The sequence below is a fragment of the Indicator indicator genome, chromosome 28 (assembly GCF_027791375.1).
Source record: "Indicator indicator isolate 239-I01 chromosome 28, UM_Iind_1.1, whole genome shotgun sequence".
Lineage (NCBI taxonomy): Eukaryota > Metazoa > Chordata > Aves > Piciformes > Indicatoridae > Indicator > Indicator indicator.
The window spans coordinates 8394310-8410338 of NC_072037.1; the positions used below are offsets into that span (position 1 = coordinate 8394310).

The 16029-nt window shown below is 42.2% G+C and overlaps 1 protein-coding gene across 1 annotated transcript in view; it reads right to left on the bottom strand.

The window, feature by feature from the left end:
• CRB2 (crumbs cell polarity complex component 2) overlaps window positions 1–14990 on the bottom strand; it is a 33552-nt gene extending 18562 nt beyond the window's left edge. Inside the window, exons 1-6 of the mRNA XM_054393283.1 lie at window positions 14875–14990; window positions 5435–6136; window positions 2782–2977; window positions 2162–2301; window positions 1528–1710; window positions 487–600 (exon numbers count right to left, since the gene is read on the bottom strand). Coding sequence (XP_054249258.1) covers window positions 487–600; window positions 1528–1710; window positions 2162–2301; window positions 2782–2977; window positions 5435–6136; window positions 14875–14947 — 1408 coding nt within the window. The 5' untranslated portion in view covers window positions 14948–14990. The remainder of the gene's footprint in view (window positions 1–486; window positions 601–1527; window positions 1711–2161; window positions 2302–2781; window positions 2978–5434; window positions 6137–14874) is intronic.
• Between the last annotated feature and the right edge of the window lie 1039 nt (window positions 14991–16029).

Sequence of the window (16029 nt, forward strand, 5' to 3'; positions counted from 1 at the left end):
GCTCTTGTCATCCAGGGATTTTAGGGAAAGGAGATGTTTTACAGACGGTTTAGGTGCTGGTGATCCAATCTGCTACAGTCAGTAGCTTCTGACAACTAGAATGGTAAGCACACCTCTTTTATTTGAGGGCTGGTTTTGTTCACCTTTGTGGTACCTGTATAAAAAAAAAACAACAGTTCTCCCAGTGAGCTTTCACTCCAGGATACAGATCCCCTAAGATATTTTGATCTTGGGCTCTATGTACTCGATCTTACATCTCAATACCTGGGTTCACAGCCTGCCGACTTACTTGACCCAAACCACATCACTTTCCTGTGGCATTTGAGCCCTGAACTGCAGACATCCCACTGCACCACTACCACGCTCCTCAGTTCATCTCAGTCCTGAGCAGCAGCCTGGGCTACCAGGACTGGAATCTAGTCCAGCAGCTCAGCACCAGTTAACCAGAAGGATGCAATTCCAGCCTCCCCCCTTCACCAGCATTACCTGAATAACCTGGCAGGCAACGACAAACGAAGCCATTAGTAAGGTCCATGCAGAGCCCTCCATTCTGACACGGCTGGGACTCACACTCATCGATGTTAGTAAAGCAGGTCTCCCCTTTGAAGTGAAAACACAGACATCTGAAGTGCACATGTCCATTAGAGAAAAAAAGAATGACAACTGCATCTGTAATTTTTTTTGCACTGCTTTTCTGTCATCTCAAAATGCAGAAGAATTTCTTGGGACTACACCATGTATCTCAGACACTCTGGCAATTAGGTACTAACACTGAAACAATTAGGGAAAATGAAGTGTGGAAAGGTCAAGTGATTTTTCCAGTGTCATGAAAGGAAACAGTGGCAGGATGAGAACTTCTGAACCAATCCCATCTGTCCAGTAGTGGACAAAACTCTAATTTCTCTCTCAAAAGAATAACATAGTATTGTTTAGCCCTCTCTACCAGGGAATTTCCCCAGCTGTTAAATCCAGCCTTTTTATATATATATATATATGTATCTGTAAAGCAGAGAAAGGGGGATGTTGCAATTGAACATCTCCAAGACCAAGATAGCAAGAACCCCCCACCCCTGCTTCCCACCCATTCTGATTATACAGTTGCTGTCATGAGAGTAGTTTCAGCAGGGAAACACCTAGAATAGTTATCTGGGACTCCAGGGAATTAGTTTCCTCTGATAAGGAGTCTCACAGATCCCCTGTAGGGGTGAATCCTGCCATACACATGAGAGACTGACAAAGAGAAACCATCTTGGCATCTGCATAGCCAGAGGGCACACATCAAAGCACTTGCAAAGTGCAGAGGCTGTTGCCACAGCCTTCAGACAGGCTTGCTGGACAGAGAATGACATACTGCTGCCTGCAACAAAGTCATTCAGTGTATAAACGTTCCTGAAGCATCAGGCTGCTGCTCCCTCTGAAGCAGCAGTCTCTTAAGTGATTTTGGTTGCACAGATAAGCTTCCTATCTCCTCAAACCCTGCAGCAGTTATCAGGTGCGAGCAGGACAAACACTTACTGCATAGCTCACCTGCAAAGCCTGGCTGGCATGAACAGAGGAAACCAGATGCTTGGCTATAGCTGAAATTACTGGGAAAGTCAGGTAGTGTTCCATAATAGGCTTGGTTGGATCGCTGAAAGCATACACCTCCATTGTGACAGGGAGCTGTTGCACACTCATCCACATCCTCTTCACAGTGCTGCCCTCTGTAACCTGTCAGGAGACATCACATGCATCACTGGAACTAGTCTTCCAAATACTGTGGCTGCCCATAAGGAGAGAATAAGATCCAGAAGATACTGCAGCTCATCTATCAGGGAATCCCCAAGGTCCTCCACTTTCTCCACAATGTCAAAATTAGGAGCCAAATAATCAATTAGCAAGAAAGTACCATCTCATGATAGAAAAACACGATGGGAAAAGGTAGGAAAAAGAAGAACAATTTTATGGCTGAGAATCAAGGCGCATTTCCCAGCAGTGAGGTCAGTTGATCTCAGCATGGTCTGAGAATGGCAGCCTCAGAATTCCAGACAATGAAAATGATCACACTGTACCAGGCAGTATGATCATTAATTCTTTCCTTCTTGAACACAACGATTTAGCATGTGCTTTCCCTTGCTGTATTGCCTACATGCCAGCACAGCAAGACAGATATCTAGCCTACCTGGCCAGCAGGCACAGCTGTAGTTTTTGATTCCCTCCACACATGTGGCATTGTTCAAACAGGGTTCAGAGGCACACTCCAGGATATCCAACTCGCAGTGGTCCCCCTCAAAGCCTGTGTCACTGCAGTCACAATGGTAGCTGTGGGGCAGCAAAATAGAGAATCTGAACCACAAAGCTGAGTATGAGGAAAGAGCAAACAGAACTAAGATGTCAGGCCTCACCCACTTGGAGGGCAGAAGAAAAAGACAGCTCCATCTGCACAAACAGGCCACACTGATGACAGAGCAGCAGCCTCTGAGTTCACACCTTACCTGTGAAAAGGTAAATTCAGGCACACAGGTATGTTCTCAGCAGGTGCCTTGGCTGTCCATGCACTGTAAATCACTTCCCTTTGTATCTGATATGGCAACTAGAATCTTTTGCTATCTTCCTTTATTCATCCTGGGAGCTGTGCTGCTGGGAGGGGCCTTCTCACTTACTGCCATAAATCACTCAGTTACTGCCACTGGAATGTACATTTAAGGAAATCCAATCCCTCCCACGGATTTCTGCTCTGAACTTCACAGGTTACACCATGTAAATCAGTAGCTAATTGCCCAAAGAAGGCTGATTTCTCACCTGTTGATGAGGTCATGACATGTCCCATTGTGCTGGCAGGGCTGGCTCACACATTCATCAATGTCCACCTCACAGTGGATCCCTTGGTAACCTGGGGAGCAGGTGCAGGTGTAGAACCCAACATGATCATTGCACAAGGCCCCATTCTGGCACGGGTCGGAATCACATTCATCTATTTCAGCATCACAGTTCACACCTTTGTTACAAAACAGAGAAATACCTGTGTTACAAATCCCAAAAAGTGTAGCTGTGCTGCCTGGACTTCTGAGCTGCAATCACAAAAGCCATGTTACCAAGCCAAATCAACCAGCATAGTGATCCACAGTAATTTCACTACAAGAATATTGGGAGCTCACGAACATGATGTAATTCTCACAAATTAGGATCTTTAATTTTTATTGCAAACGAAATTAATTTATCCAGATTTTTGGATTTTAGTCTTTGGTCAAAATTAGAAATAGTTTCCAGTATTGGGGAAGCGTTTGCCTCTTTCATTCAGGTTTGGTGAAACAGACAATCAGTCAGCACATCACAAATAACACCCATTTACTGAGCAAGCCATGAAATCTTGATCTTGTATACAGCAATAAAAGATGGTTTGGGATCCTTTGAGGGCAGAGATGACAGAGATGGACAGAAGAATCACACTGCTAGTCAGTGTTACTTCAACTTTTACATATGATATAGCTCTTGCAGTTTTAGTTAGACATGGTACTCCTCACTTATGTGGCATTGCTTTTCATCAGACCTAGTTCACAGATTCACAGAAACATTCAGATTGGAAAAGACCCTCAGGATCACCAAGTCCAACTGATAACCCTACTCTACAAAGTTCACCCCTAAACCATATTCCCAAGCACCATGTCTAAACGACCTTTAAACACATCCAGGGTTAGCAACTCAACCATCTCCCTGGGCAGCACATTCCAATGCCTGAATGCGTTTTGGGTATGGGAGAAGTGATCTCTACCTGTCTCCAAAACTTTGTTCCATTTGGTTAAATAATATTCGTAACTTGCTTTGAGATACCTAGGAAAAAAAGCATTAAAGCAGTGTAAAAGGATAATTACAGTGACACTAGATATTAGTAAATAATTTTATTGTGAAATGCTATTAAAAATTAGTGGTTAGCTCGAATGCTACTAATCAAGAATAAACCCAAGTCATGCATTTTTTGTCTGAAGTTTTAACTTTCCCTGACAGAAGACTTTTATGAACTATCTTACCATACTCTGGGTTGTCTGTGGCCTGGTATCACCTCCAAACTTTACTCATTACAGTGGCACCTGCCAATCTATCTAATCTCCCCTTCTTGGCAAAGGCTCACCACATGGTGGACATGGCCATCCTAATCCCAACGGAATGTGGGCCCCCTAATCTGCTGCTTCAAGCCTGTCATTACCCACAGAAAACTTCCTTCACCCAAATTCCAGCTGCAAGCACCAGGAAACAACCAGGCCTTGCTAGCCAAAGGTGCTAGAACCTCTACATAAAGCACTAGATCATAGGACAAAGCCTCATATCTGACATAATAACTTGGAGCACAAGCTCCTCCAGCTGCCTGGGTCACTCTATCACTTCTTTGGCAGGGGAATCCCATGATCCTGAATTAAAAATTCAGCATTAAGATAAATATGTAACTGGTTTGCAAGGACACACTTATGCTTGACACTCCAAATCAGCAGTAATCTTATGGGCTACACAGAAATTCTATTTTTTTTCTCCTTCATCTCTTCAATTTCATCAGTGAGTCAGCATCAAGGACTGCATTCCTGATATTGCAACTTCTCCTCATTCCACTAGTAATCAGCAGCATTCCTTCACAGCAACCTAACTCTTTAAACACTTCAGTCTGTGACAACAAGGCAGGCTGAGAAAGTTCATGTGCTAGGTGGTACCAGGCAGATGTGGGTGCAGTACAACTGCATTCCACTCTGATAAGCAGGGCTGGAGAAAGGAAAAACCCCCACTGGCTCCCTCACAGATAACTCACAGGTGCAGATTACTCTCTGAGTTACCATTAGCACAGATGCCCAAAATAGAGATACTTATGTGAAATGCCAAAAAAAAACAACCAAACAAACAAAAAATTGCTGTGCATGAAAGAATTGGAACAGAAACCTGCAAACAAAAGCCACTCTATTAAAAAAAAAAAAAACAAACAACACCTCCTTCCCTCAGCGAAATGCTGCAGGGCAAGACAAAGAACTACAGCCCAGACAGGCAGAGGTAAGTTATACCTGAAAATGCTAAGTATCCATTTCCTGATAACAAATCTCTTTTCTTGCATACCTCCTCTAATTTCATACTGAGAGCTAATCACATCTACTTTGTATCTAGTACTTAAGTCTCAGTCCATCCACTTCCATTCTTAGATCCATGTCTCTCAACATCCACAACCATCTATGGAAATCAAAGCCTCAACTATTGCCTGGATGCTGCAACAACAAACCCTGCACCACTATTTACACACTGTACTGAAGACTCCTGAAATACAAGTTGTGCAATAGAGATTTACACTCACAGCTGTCAAACAGCTTCTTAGGGCAGCTACTAACTCTACAAGACACAGCAGCAGCAGGCAAATTGTGGGAGTACACAAACAGAGAGACATAACCCAACCGCCCGGCTAGAACATGAGCATGAAAGGTACCTGTGTAGCCGGGGATGCACTGGCACACATAGTGATCCATCTCATTCAGGCAGGTGCCATTGTTTCTACAGGGCCGGGACGCACACTCGTTGATGTCTATTTCACAGTTGTATCCTTGGAACCCCGGCACACAGAAACAGCTATACTCATCCACCCTGTCGCGGCAGATGGCTCCATTCTGGCAGGGATTCGAGGCGCACTCATCAATGTTGTCTCTGCAGTTGGCCCCAGTGAAGCCAGGCTGGCAGATGCAGGAATAGTCCCCAGGACCCTCAACACATGTCCCATTATTTAGGCAGGGGTGGCTAGAGCACACAGAGTTTTCTGTTTGGCAGCCTTCTCCATTCAGTCCTGCTTGGCATTTACAGATGTATCCATTTATACTATCTACACATTCAAAATGAGGATCTTTACAAGGGTTGCTCTCACACTCATTAATATTAATGTTACAATCAATACCTGTGAAGCCAGGCATACAGATGCATTCATATTCCAGGAGTCCTGGAGTTGCATTGCAAATCCTAGGGGCAAGACACTTGGGTTTAACGCATGCGTCATAGAGGAGTTCACAGTTTACACCCATGTAGGCTACAGGCTCTGAGGGGCAGGTGCACTCATAACCCACTTCTGAATCTTTACAGCTCCCACCGTTTTGACATGGGGATGAGGAACAGCTGTTATCATTGTCAGAGTGTGAAGTTCCTGTTGAGAAAAAGACTTTTTGTTAGTCAGCATTCATAACCCTAAAGAAGAAAGTTCTTGTGCTGATCACCACTTAAAAGTCAGAGGTTACCCTCCCAAATTTCACTCTGTAAGGGGCTGTTCTGGCCAATGAGATGTCTGTGAAAAATGGCCACAGAGTACAGGTAAAGCTCACAAACTAGCTAATGGTATCACAGAAATAGCTACTGCTTCTGGTGAGACAGGTCTGACTTTGCCTAGCACTGGGAATCAAGCAATCTCTAGCATTTCACATTAGGTTTACATGAAGCTCTTTGCCCCTTTTGCTGCCTTCTGCATGTAACTGTGGGCCTCTGGGAAACTCCACAACACTGCAGGTGGTGAGCAGGCAGTTCCTTTTACACTACCCACAGATCACTTGCTTGGCCCTCACTGCACTACTGCTAGTCAAGAAATGTTTTAATGTGCCATGCTCCATGCTAAGGATATGCCAGGATCACACACCACAGCATCACTTCTCAGCTGACCTTACACATTCTTTCATTCATGCCATCATTATCCCAGTCCATATTTGGTCATGTTTGCCTTGTTCTGGTGCACCTTTCACACACCCAGTAGTTAATCTGTGTCAATGGTTTTCTGTTAACTCACTGCTCCATCAGCTCCTCAGTCTCTTTGTACCTGAAGGCAGAGGCATCAACTTCACAGCCTGAAAGGAACTTACAGGAGATTTCCATTTACAAAAGCCTGCTTCTGCCCTGACCTCCCCCAAGATTTCTCCCACCAAAAGACTCTAGTGTTTCTAAGTCTTCTTTTCAGAGGCAGAGTTGATGGGGAAGGGGACTCAGGAATTTAGACAGCACTTTCTCTTCCCAGCATCATCTCTATGACCACCCCTCCCTTCCACTCTCATGTGATGCTGGGGAGAGCTGCTGAGTATTGCACTGTCTAGCAATCTCATTATTCTGCCATCAACCCTTTTATTCTTGGATTCCCAGTCAGGCAGAAAACAAGGATGACAGAATCTGCCTGGAATCTCTGCAGCAATTAAGAGTGGGAGCCCAGGAAACTATTTGCAAAAGAGCTTTACTAGGCAGGAGCTCTAAGCCTTTGTGCACTTAATGAGTAACCAGTCCCAGCCTGCACTTTTCACAGGACAGGAGCAGAGCCCAGGATAAAAAGAGACCAAGTCCAATGCACATTCAGAATGACTTCTCTGATGTGCATCAGATTCCATCTGCAAAGAAATTCACATTCCAACAGAAACACCAAGTACTGCTAGGGGCCAAAGCCATTTCAAAGGTTACATGTATAGTTTTCTGGTTCCACTACAAGTAGCCTAAAATGCTTCTTGCAAATAAAGATAAGCATCAAATCCCTTTGCTATTCCATGTCTTTTCCAATGTTCTTTCACAACAGACACACCTTTTTGTACTTTCTCTATTCTGGCTCATCATATGACTGCAATGCTCAATAATCTCTATTAGTCAGTAATGCCTGTGCATTACAAAAGATTTGGTGAAAAACCTATGGCCCCACAGTCACACATAAACTTGCAGACACAAAGGGGTTGAATCACTGCCAGACACCAAGTCAAGCAGACACAAAGCTTTCACTAAAAAGTCAAAAGGCCATCTTGGCTTACCAAAGAACAGCAGTATGGTAATTGGGAGAACCTCTTCTAAACTCACTATGATCATGAACAACATTCACTCATAACCTGCAGTGAACAACTAGTTACAAACAGGCCTACCTGGAGAAAAGCTGTATTTCTGTACTGTTACTGTATCAGTTCTAGCTAGTTTCTATGACCAAACATTACCTTAGTTATGTCTAGAATTGAGGACTTCAGCAGGACTCATTTTTGAGGAAAATGTTTTTGGAACAAACATCCTGAAATAACACATCATGCTCATAAGCCATGCATGGAGCAGGCTGAGAAGACCGCAGAGTAAATCAGAAGAAATGAAACAGTATCTAAATAACTTCAAATTATTCTGTAAACTGCAGCTTGCAGAAAATTACCCACGTGTTTGTCCTACTCAGTAGAGGTTGCAGGCTTATTAACAACACTAACTCCAAGACTGTCATGCACCACCCTGTATACAGCATGCCTATAGTAACACTGGAATAGTTCCCAAGGACAAAACTTGCCCCTGTGTAAACACAATAAAGCTGTAATATTCCTTCAGAGGCAGTGCCAAACTTCTGGGTAACTAATTCCACAGATGAGACATTAACTCAAAACAGAATTTGTTTAAGAGTGATGTCAGAAAGGAAGATTTCATCAGTGAGAAACGAGCGCAACATTTGTGCATTTAGCTTCCTGGCAACGTCAGAGTCTGCAAGGGTTCAGTGTATACATGGGTATCTAAAACTTAGCCTATCACCAAGCTTAAGAAAGAACACACATCGATGATTTTAGCTCTGGTCTTGTTATTTTCATCTATCAGTCCTAGGGCATACAATAATTCCTCTCAGTTTTGGAATGGATTATTATTTGACTCTGAAATAGCACATGAATATGCATCAAATGCTAATAACCATATAGTATAAATTAACTCTTCCTGCTGCACAGTATACCAACCATGAAAACATGTAATTCAGACTATGCTGTTTCATGGAGATGGTGAAAATCAGGTTGAAGTAGTCATTGAATGACAAGTGCTTATAGGTTTGTACAAAAGTAGTTCTTGCTGAATTAACAATGACAGGATTCTTCCCTTGCAACTCAGGAGAAGATTATGAATTGGTGATGCTTGTGAGTGAAAAAAACATTTAAAAACATACTGCAATCATACTATCCTGCAATCCTACTCTGAAATGAAACTGGAGAAGACACAGTTGCTTTGAAGAATATGTTCCAGGCATTTAGGGGTGGATTAGAAGAAACTTCAAAGGCTAACAGAGTCCCATATAAAGTATTCAATGAGCTCTGTCAGGACAGGCCTGGTTTTACAGTTTAAAGGTTTTCCCTGAAAGATGAGGTTTATGACTTTTAGTATCACTTTAAGGCAAACAAATTGCATTACCAGGCTTTGTTTTAATAATTTGCTTTAATAGTTTTATACCTTTATACCTTAAATGATCTTGTCAAAGGGCATTTGCAGCAGCAATTAATCAAGAAATTAATGAGATGCTGGGCAATCTGAGATTCCCCAGACAGTAGTTCACTGTGTCTCCTAGACAGTCCTGAGAAATCTTTTATTTCAGTAAAGACAAGACACTTCTGAACTACATTGGCAGAGAGAGGTCTGGGAAGTAATAAAGACAGTGCAGGAGATGAGGTTTTCAAGGAGCTGTAGCAGAGGTTCTGTTCTTAAAAAACAAACAACCCCCCTCAACTTGATCTGTTCTCCATATATATTGTGAAATCTCAGCCATAGTTTTCCCCACAAACTGAGGCTGCATTGAGGTAACTTCTCCCTCTCCATCCTGACTTTATGCTAGCACTGCTGCCAGAAGGTTTTATTAAACACCCAATGAGCTGCTAAGACAATGCATAGGACAAGGAGCTTCAGTCATTTCCTTACTTGACTGTTTGTGAGATGCTATTTCAGTATTACTCACTGGCTGCTATTCTTTGGTTTTGCTTTTCACAATTTTCCAGTCTTGGGAAACTATGACAGAAGACAGATGGCCTCAAGCTGGAGATACACCTGACCTCATGGAAGATGTTCAGAGCTTCACTGATAACAACCTTACAGGTGCTTTTAATGGTCACTCAAAATTCCAAAAGGGAAGCGGCAGCACTGGGATTATCAACCCAGAGATTACCCTGTTTCCTTCATAGTGAAGGAAAATTTTGCCAATTGATTATTGTATTTTAAAAAGTTTTATTTAATGTTATTCAAATTGACCAATATAAAAAGGTCATAGAGGATGTAAGATTTGGCACTTCTACCCAGACAAATTATGGGAACATTACTAACGATGAAAGCTTACTAGCATGAAGGATTCGCAGAGAAGCAAAGAGTTTGCACACTGCATCTCCTAACATAGCACTTCTGGTTTCTGTTAAAAAAGTTGCAGCGGGCAGAACTCTGGCATATCCTTCTCTTGTTTTAGTGACATACTTTGGGAAAAGCCTGCTTCACACTTACAAGTATTTATTTTTGCTTCCATAATTATGAAGAAGTCACAACACACTAAGTTCCTTTTGTGCATGGATTTGTTATTGAGCTCCTTGATTTCCATGCTGTTCTAAATCTTGCTCCCTATGACTATCATCTTTTACAAAAAGGCATTTGCAGGCTTGTGGAGAAGACGCTTTCTTCGTGTGTATTTCACCTGCCCTAACCACTATGACAGGGGAAAAAAAAAATGGAAAAAGAAATTCACAAGCAAAAGGTGAGAACAGGCTTCCCAGCAGTAGCTTCCACCCACAGTAATAACTGAGCCAGAGGAATCATCAAGTGCTAAAGCATGAATGTTCCAAACCCCAGCCCTGCTGTGCCTCTGCTGATTACCCCAGCACACTTCCCAATAGAGAAAGATACTGAGGCTGAGAGTATAAAGGGAACCTCCCTCACCTCAAGTATCAGAGTAACACAACTTCTAGATAAACTCTGAATAAAGGAATGGACAGAGTTAGGTCTCCACAACAACAGGAAAGCATGTGCTTATATTAGAGTAAATCCCTGCTGACCTCTGCTGATCTTTCCCTATCCTGGTCAGCATAAAGGATTAGTGAAAGCGTACACACCATGGCCTGTTCCCAGGATCCACACAGCACAACGACTGGACAAACCTGAAAAGGGACTTTCATGTTCACCCTCTCTCTTCCTCACCCTTGCTACCACTGGAAGGATGGAGTATCTGCTATGGAAGATAATGTCAGAAAAAAAAGTAATAATAAAATCCTTCTTCAGGAAATAACTTCAGTATATTCATTCAGGGAGCATACAAAGCCTTTTTAGATGACTTTACACATCCTAGAGCTTTACAAGACCCATTTCCTTCTTGACACACAGAGATTAAACCCTTTCTTCCCATATTGGAGCAAAACACCTGCTTCTTGTAATACTAGCATCAGAAAACCAGGCCCTGAAATTCCCTGAGACTACTGACAAGCTCATGACATGCCAGTAATTGGCCCCGATTTTTCACCTAGTCTAAAATATTCCATATCCTGTAATTCCTTGTCTTGTTTAATACAGCAATGGGTATCTTCTGACAGCTGCTTTAAGAGTAAGTTTTCTACTCAACATCAGAAAATGGGATGTGGGCATAGGAAACTTTTCAAAATACCAGTGTTTGATCACAACAACTAAGCCCCTGAGCCACAGCAGCTTACCACCTTTGCCAACCATCACAAGAAGCTCTGTTGAAGAATTTGCTCCCACTTACCAGCTGCTCCCTCTCTTCTTAACTTCCCATTATCTTTTGTTTGAATTTCCTGGTCTTATGATCAAGTGACACCACCACTAGGATCAGATATATTCAATTCCCCTCGAGATCCTGGTGCCCAGAGTTAAGTTCTTCTTCCCCACTTTTCCACAGCAACTACTTAATTTTTTTTTATTGTTGTGCTAGTAGTATAAAAGGGAGAAGTGATCCTTCAATGAAAACACAGCTGAGATACTATCTGCTGGCTGAACCTAAACATTGTCATCTCTGGTTATCAGTTTATCAGATGTGACAATGTCTGTGAAGCAAGACATGACACTAGGACAAAACAACCCTCAAAATAAAGATTAGATAACAAAAAAGCAACGCTGGCAATCAGCAAATAGTCCCTTTAAGACAATACTGAATAAATGGTCCAGCAAGACACTAAGGATCCTAGCAATGCCTACAGCATCTTTCAGAAGAGTCATTTTAAAAAGAGCCATACTACTCATGGCTGTATGCAAGTCAACTACCAGTTTGGATACTAATTTAGAATCCTTTAATGAAGTCCCTGCACACAGTTCACATGGCAGCTTTTCTTATTCAACATTTTAGACTGATATTGTGCCTTCATTACTTCCCAGACTACTTCTGACATTGTTTTTCTTTGTTATTGGAGACCAACAAATTGTAGTAGAACACTTATAGTGAATTTATAAAGATCTAGACCACTAGACTTTCATTAAGACAGGCATAAGATGATCTGGGTCATTTTACCTTGTGAAACATGCAGAGTATTTACCACCTGAAAGAAGCAGAATGCTGATTCCTGGCTGTCTCCCACCCAGCTTGCTTGGTGAATTGCTGAACGGTGCCAAACAGCGGGCAGCAATCCACAGAGCTGAGCAGTGCCAATAGTATGGCCAGAGGCATTAATACCATTAATCAGAAATATTCCTTCAGGGAATTAAACTTACTCTTAACACAGAACAAGGAGCCAGCTAGCTTGTTTTCATTATCTGTTCACTGTTTTAATGCAGATTTGCAGATGTAGCTCCTACTATTATGCTTCTAGAACTTGAAGAAAGACAGGAGCTATAAATCTGTGTTTTATGATAGTATTGCATATATTGCCACTGTAACTCTTTGATCTTCTGTGCTTATGATATGCCAGTATTTTCCCTTAATAAACACTCCTCCAAGCTGGCCTCCATGGTTTACACATTCTCTGATCTCTCAGCCATTTCCATAGATCAAACACTAAGACTAGGGGTTTCCTGTGTATTCAATTAACCAGATTGAGTCACAAGCTTTAATTTCCAATTCATATTTAAATATGCTGACCACCAACAAAACAGCTGAAGGGATTGCATTTCTTTGTTTCCACCTTCTGAAGAGAGGAAGATTTAAACTGTCTCTGTGTTTGAGCTAATCTCAAGAGCTTGCATTAGAGCAGATAGCAAACAAAAAAAGGTTTCTCTGCACATGTTCTCTCTCAAAAGGTGTCCAAAGCATTCTGCAGGCCAAAGGTATGTGAATTACTGTGCTCAACGTTGGCTAGAGCTATGGGAACCAAAATGAGCAGACATTCACTGTCCTCCAGAATATCCAACACAAGACTTCAAGCTGTGAGATGCTGTGCTCATTACACAGACAGCAGCAGCAACGGCAGTCACAGGCAGAATCTGTACCACTGTCCTTTTGGAATTTATTTTAAACAATTGAGATAGTGTGAATTGGGCTGCAGGGTAGCCTCCTGGTTATAGCTTGCAACAGGCCATCTAAATAACCAGAATTTTCTCAAAAGTTCTGGAAAAAAACCCACTTAGCCTGCTTCAATGACATTTAGATCCAGCCAATTAGAAATTACAAAAAAAAAAAAAAGTCATATGCCTGACAAGGGCAAGAAAATGCATTTTTCCTATGGCCTTAAAATTCTACCAGTGCTACATAAATAGTACCATTCACTAGTTAAAAGCTGGCAGAATTCTCCTTACAAAATAGGAGCAGGTGGGAAGACTGGAAACTACCTCTCTCCTTGAACACTGCCGGCTACATCTAAGATGTGTCATCCACCTGTGCTCCAAAAGAAAACAACAGTGTCAGTGAATCAGTGTTCCAGGAAAGAGCTTCACCCAAGAGTGAAAAGCTATCGGTGCAATGGTCAAACAGCACAAATCCCCAGAAACATGCCAGCTCTCTGGCAGCGGCATACTGAGGAACACCCTACATGCAATGGGCCTTCCTTCTGCACAATACAAAGCCACCATAATTGCTTCACACTCCAAAGCAGTAGCTATGGTTACTAGGTACAAAAGACAATCCTGCTGCTTCCCTGCGGCAGAGGAATTCCAGGCACTTGGAATGAACACACCAAACAAAGAAGCTGGTTTAAAGAGGGGGGGAGGGGGAAGTTTTGATTTTTGCCCGATTTTAACCTCCATATTTATAGTCTGAGGTGATCAGAGCAAAGAAAACTTAGGGAGGTGTCAGAGAGGAAAAAAAAAAAACCTCCAAGACTGTTGGGGAATCAACGGAAAAGCTGAAAACTTTCTCAAACTCTCAAAAAGTACATAAGCATCACCCTCTACTGTGAGGAAACACCAAACACAGCATTCAGCAGCTATCTGCAGAGAAAAGGCACTTTGACAGTATTCTCTGTATGTTCTCCATATTTTACTTCCACTTCTTCATGTCACTGATCACTCCTGTCCTTGGCTCATTAGAATCCAAACAGGACTTTTATGTACAGATGCCGGTCTGGCAGTGCCTAGGACAGGATAAGGAGGCAGGTTCAATCCCAATCATACTTTCCAGTAAAAGGTTGGGTATGTTCCTTACATGACCTTAACAATCCCTAGATGACTAAAACATATCTAGGCCCAGAAGATCTCCAGGCACCCATTCCAGATGAAACAGAGAAATCTGTTCTTCAGGGAGCATAGGAAATTGTATATGAGTGTGATTTTTGGAGCCCAAAGACACGTTCATGTGAACTGAAAGAATCCTATTATATACTCCCCTATACTCCTCTCTTACCTCTATGTATTTCTAAGGCATATCAAATGGAAATAAAGTTCTGTGTTTCTTCCATACAGGCACCATAAAATTCAGAACTTTTCAATGGTTACTGTAATAGCTGATTACTTAACTACATGAAAGTGCACATACTTGTAGCTGTTGTGAATAAATGCAGATATACATGTGCACAGGGAGAAAAACAAAAGGAAACAAGCAATAAATAGGAGAAACATATCTAGAATGAAATGCCCGTTTACCTTGCAGAGAAGTTTTCAGGCTTCAATTCTAACTGTGAGCATGACATTTTCTTCATCTCTCTTTGCAATACAAGGGCAGATCACAGATTTTATCCCAAGTTACTGCATAGAAGCTGGGTAAGAATCAGGCAGAGAAGACAAAAAACTTACCCCAAAATAAGAGGAAAAGTGGCAGCAGGAGAGCAGCACTGTACGTCCTGGAAGTAGTTTTCTTTAATTCCATGACAAGTCTATGAATGTTCTAAAAACCTCTCAGGAGAAACAGTAGCTGGAAACTAGTAAATACCAGCTCTCCCCACATCACGGACTTTGAAGAATTCTTTCTACTCCAGTCACTCGCTCCATGCTCTGCCGAACTGAGGACTAGCACTAACAAGGTGGACAGAGTCCCTGTCCACTCTCAATGCTTCGCTCATGATTCCTGGAACAAAGGGAAAATACTGCCTGGATTGCATGGATTGAACTCTCAGGGCAAAGCCAGATGGATTTACAGGCACATCAGCCAGAGGGCTTACAGGCTTGCCCCTGAGAATCCAGGCTGTCAATGGTGGTATGAAACTCAAGAACTGGAAGACTCACAGGACAATGCCAAAAAGAACCACCACCCTGTGTGGGTGTTTCACTTTCTGTTCTTTGAACTCCCTCTATATAGTGAGGAAAAACCTGGCGTCTTACTCCATAGCTGTGACAGGAACTCAGAACAAGCTTGGGGGCAGAGGGAGCCAGGGGTCATTTCTAGGATGCAGGTTTCTGTATCAACTCATATTTGCAAACAAATTCCAGAGGGAGATCGGTCACAATTTTCTGATAGAGGTTGTTTTGTTCAAAGATAAAATAAGACAAAAGCACACTGTTAATCCCAAAGAATAGATTTAGTCCACATCAGTCTTTCCTGCCATTTCTCACACATCATGAGATGTGTGAACCCACATGACATACAAACCCACAAGACATACAAACTCACAATCTTGTGAGTACATGAACCCTCCCCTCAATTTAGAAGTTGTAGAGATCAACAGAAGTATTTGCATAACACAAGCACCAAATCACATCACCACCTTTAGATGCACGTGCATAGTTTTAGAAGTGGAAAAAAATTCAGTGTCCATTATTTAATGAGAGTAACTGGAAAAAGACAGAGACCACACTTAGTTGTGACCTACTAAGTAGCTCCAAATCCACATCACAATTGGATTAAAATTAACTGTAACGAGAATTACGTACATTGCCTCACCCGTCCACTGACAACCAAAAATAGAAGGCAGGTAAGATTCTGTACAAATTCCTAGTTTAAACAAGTATGTG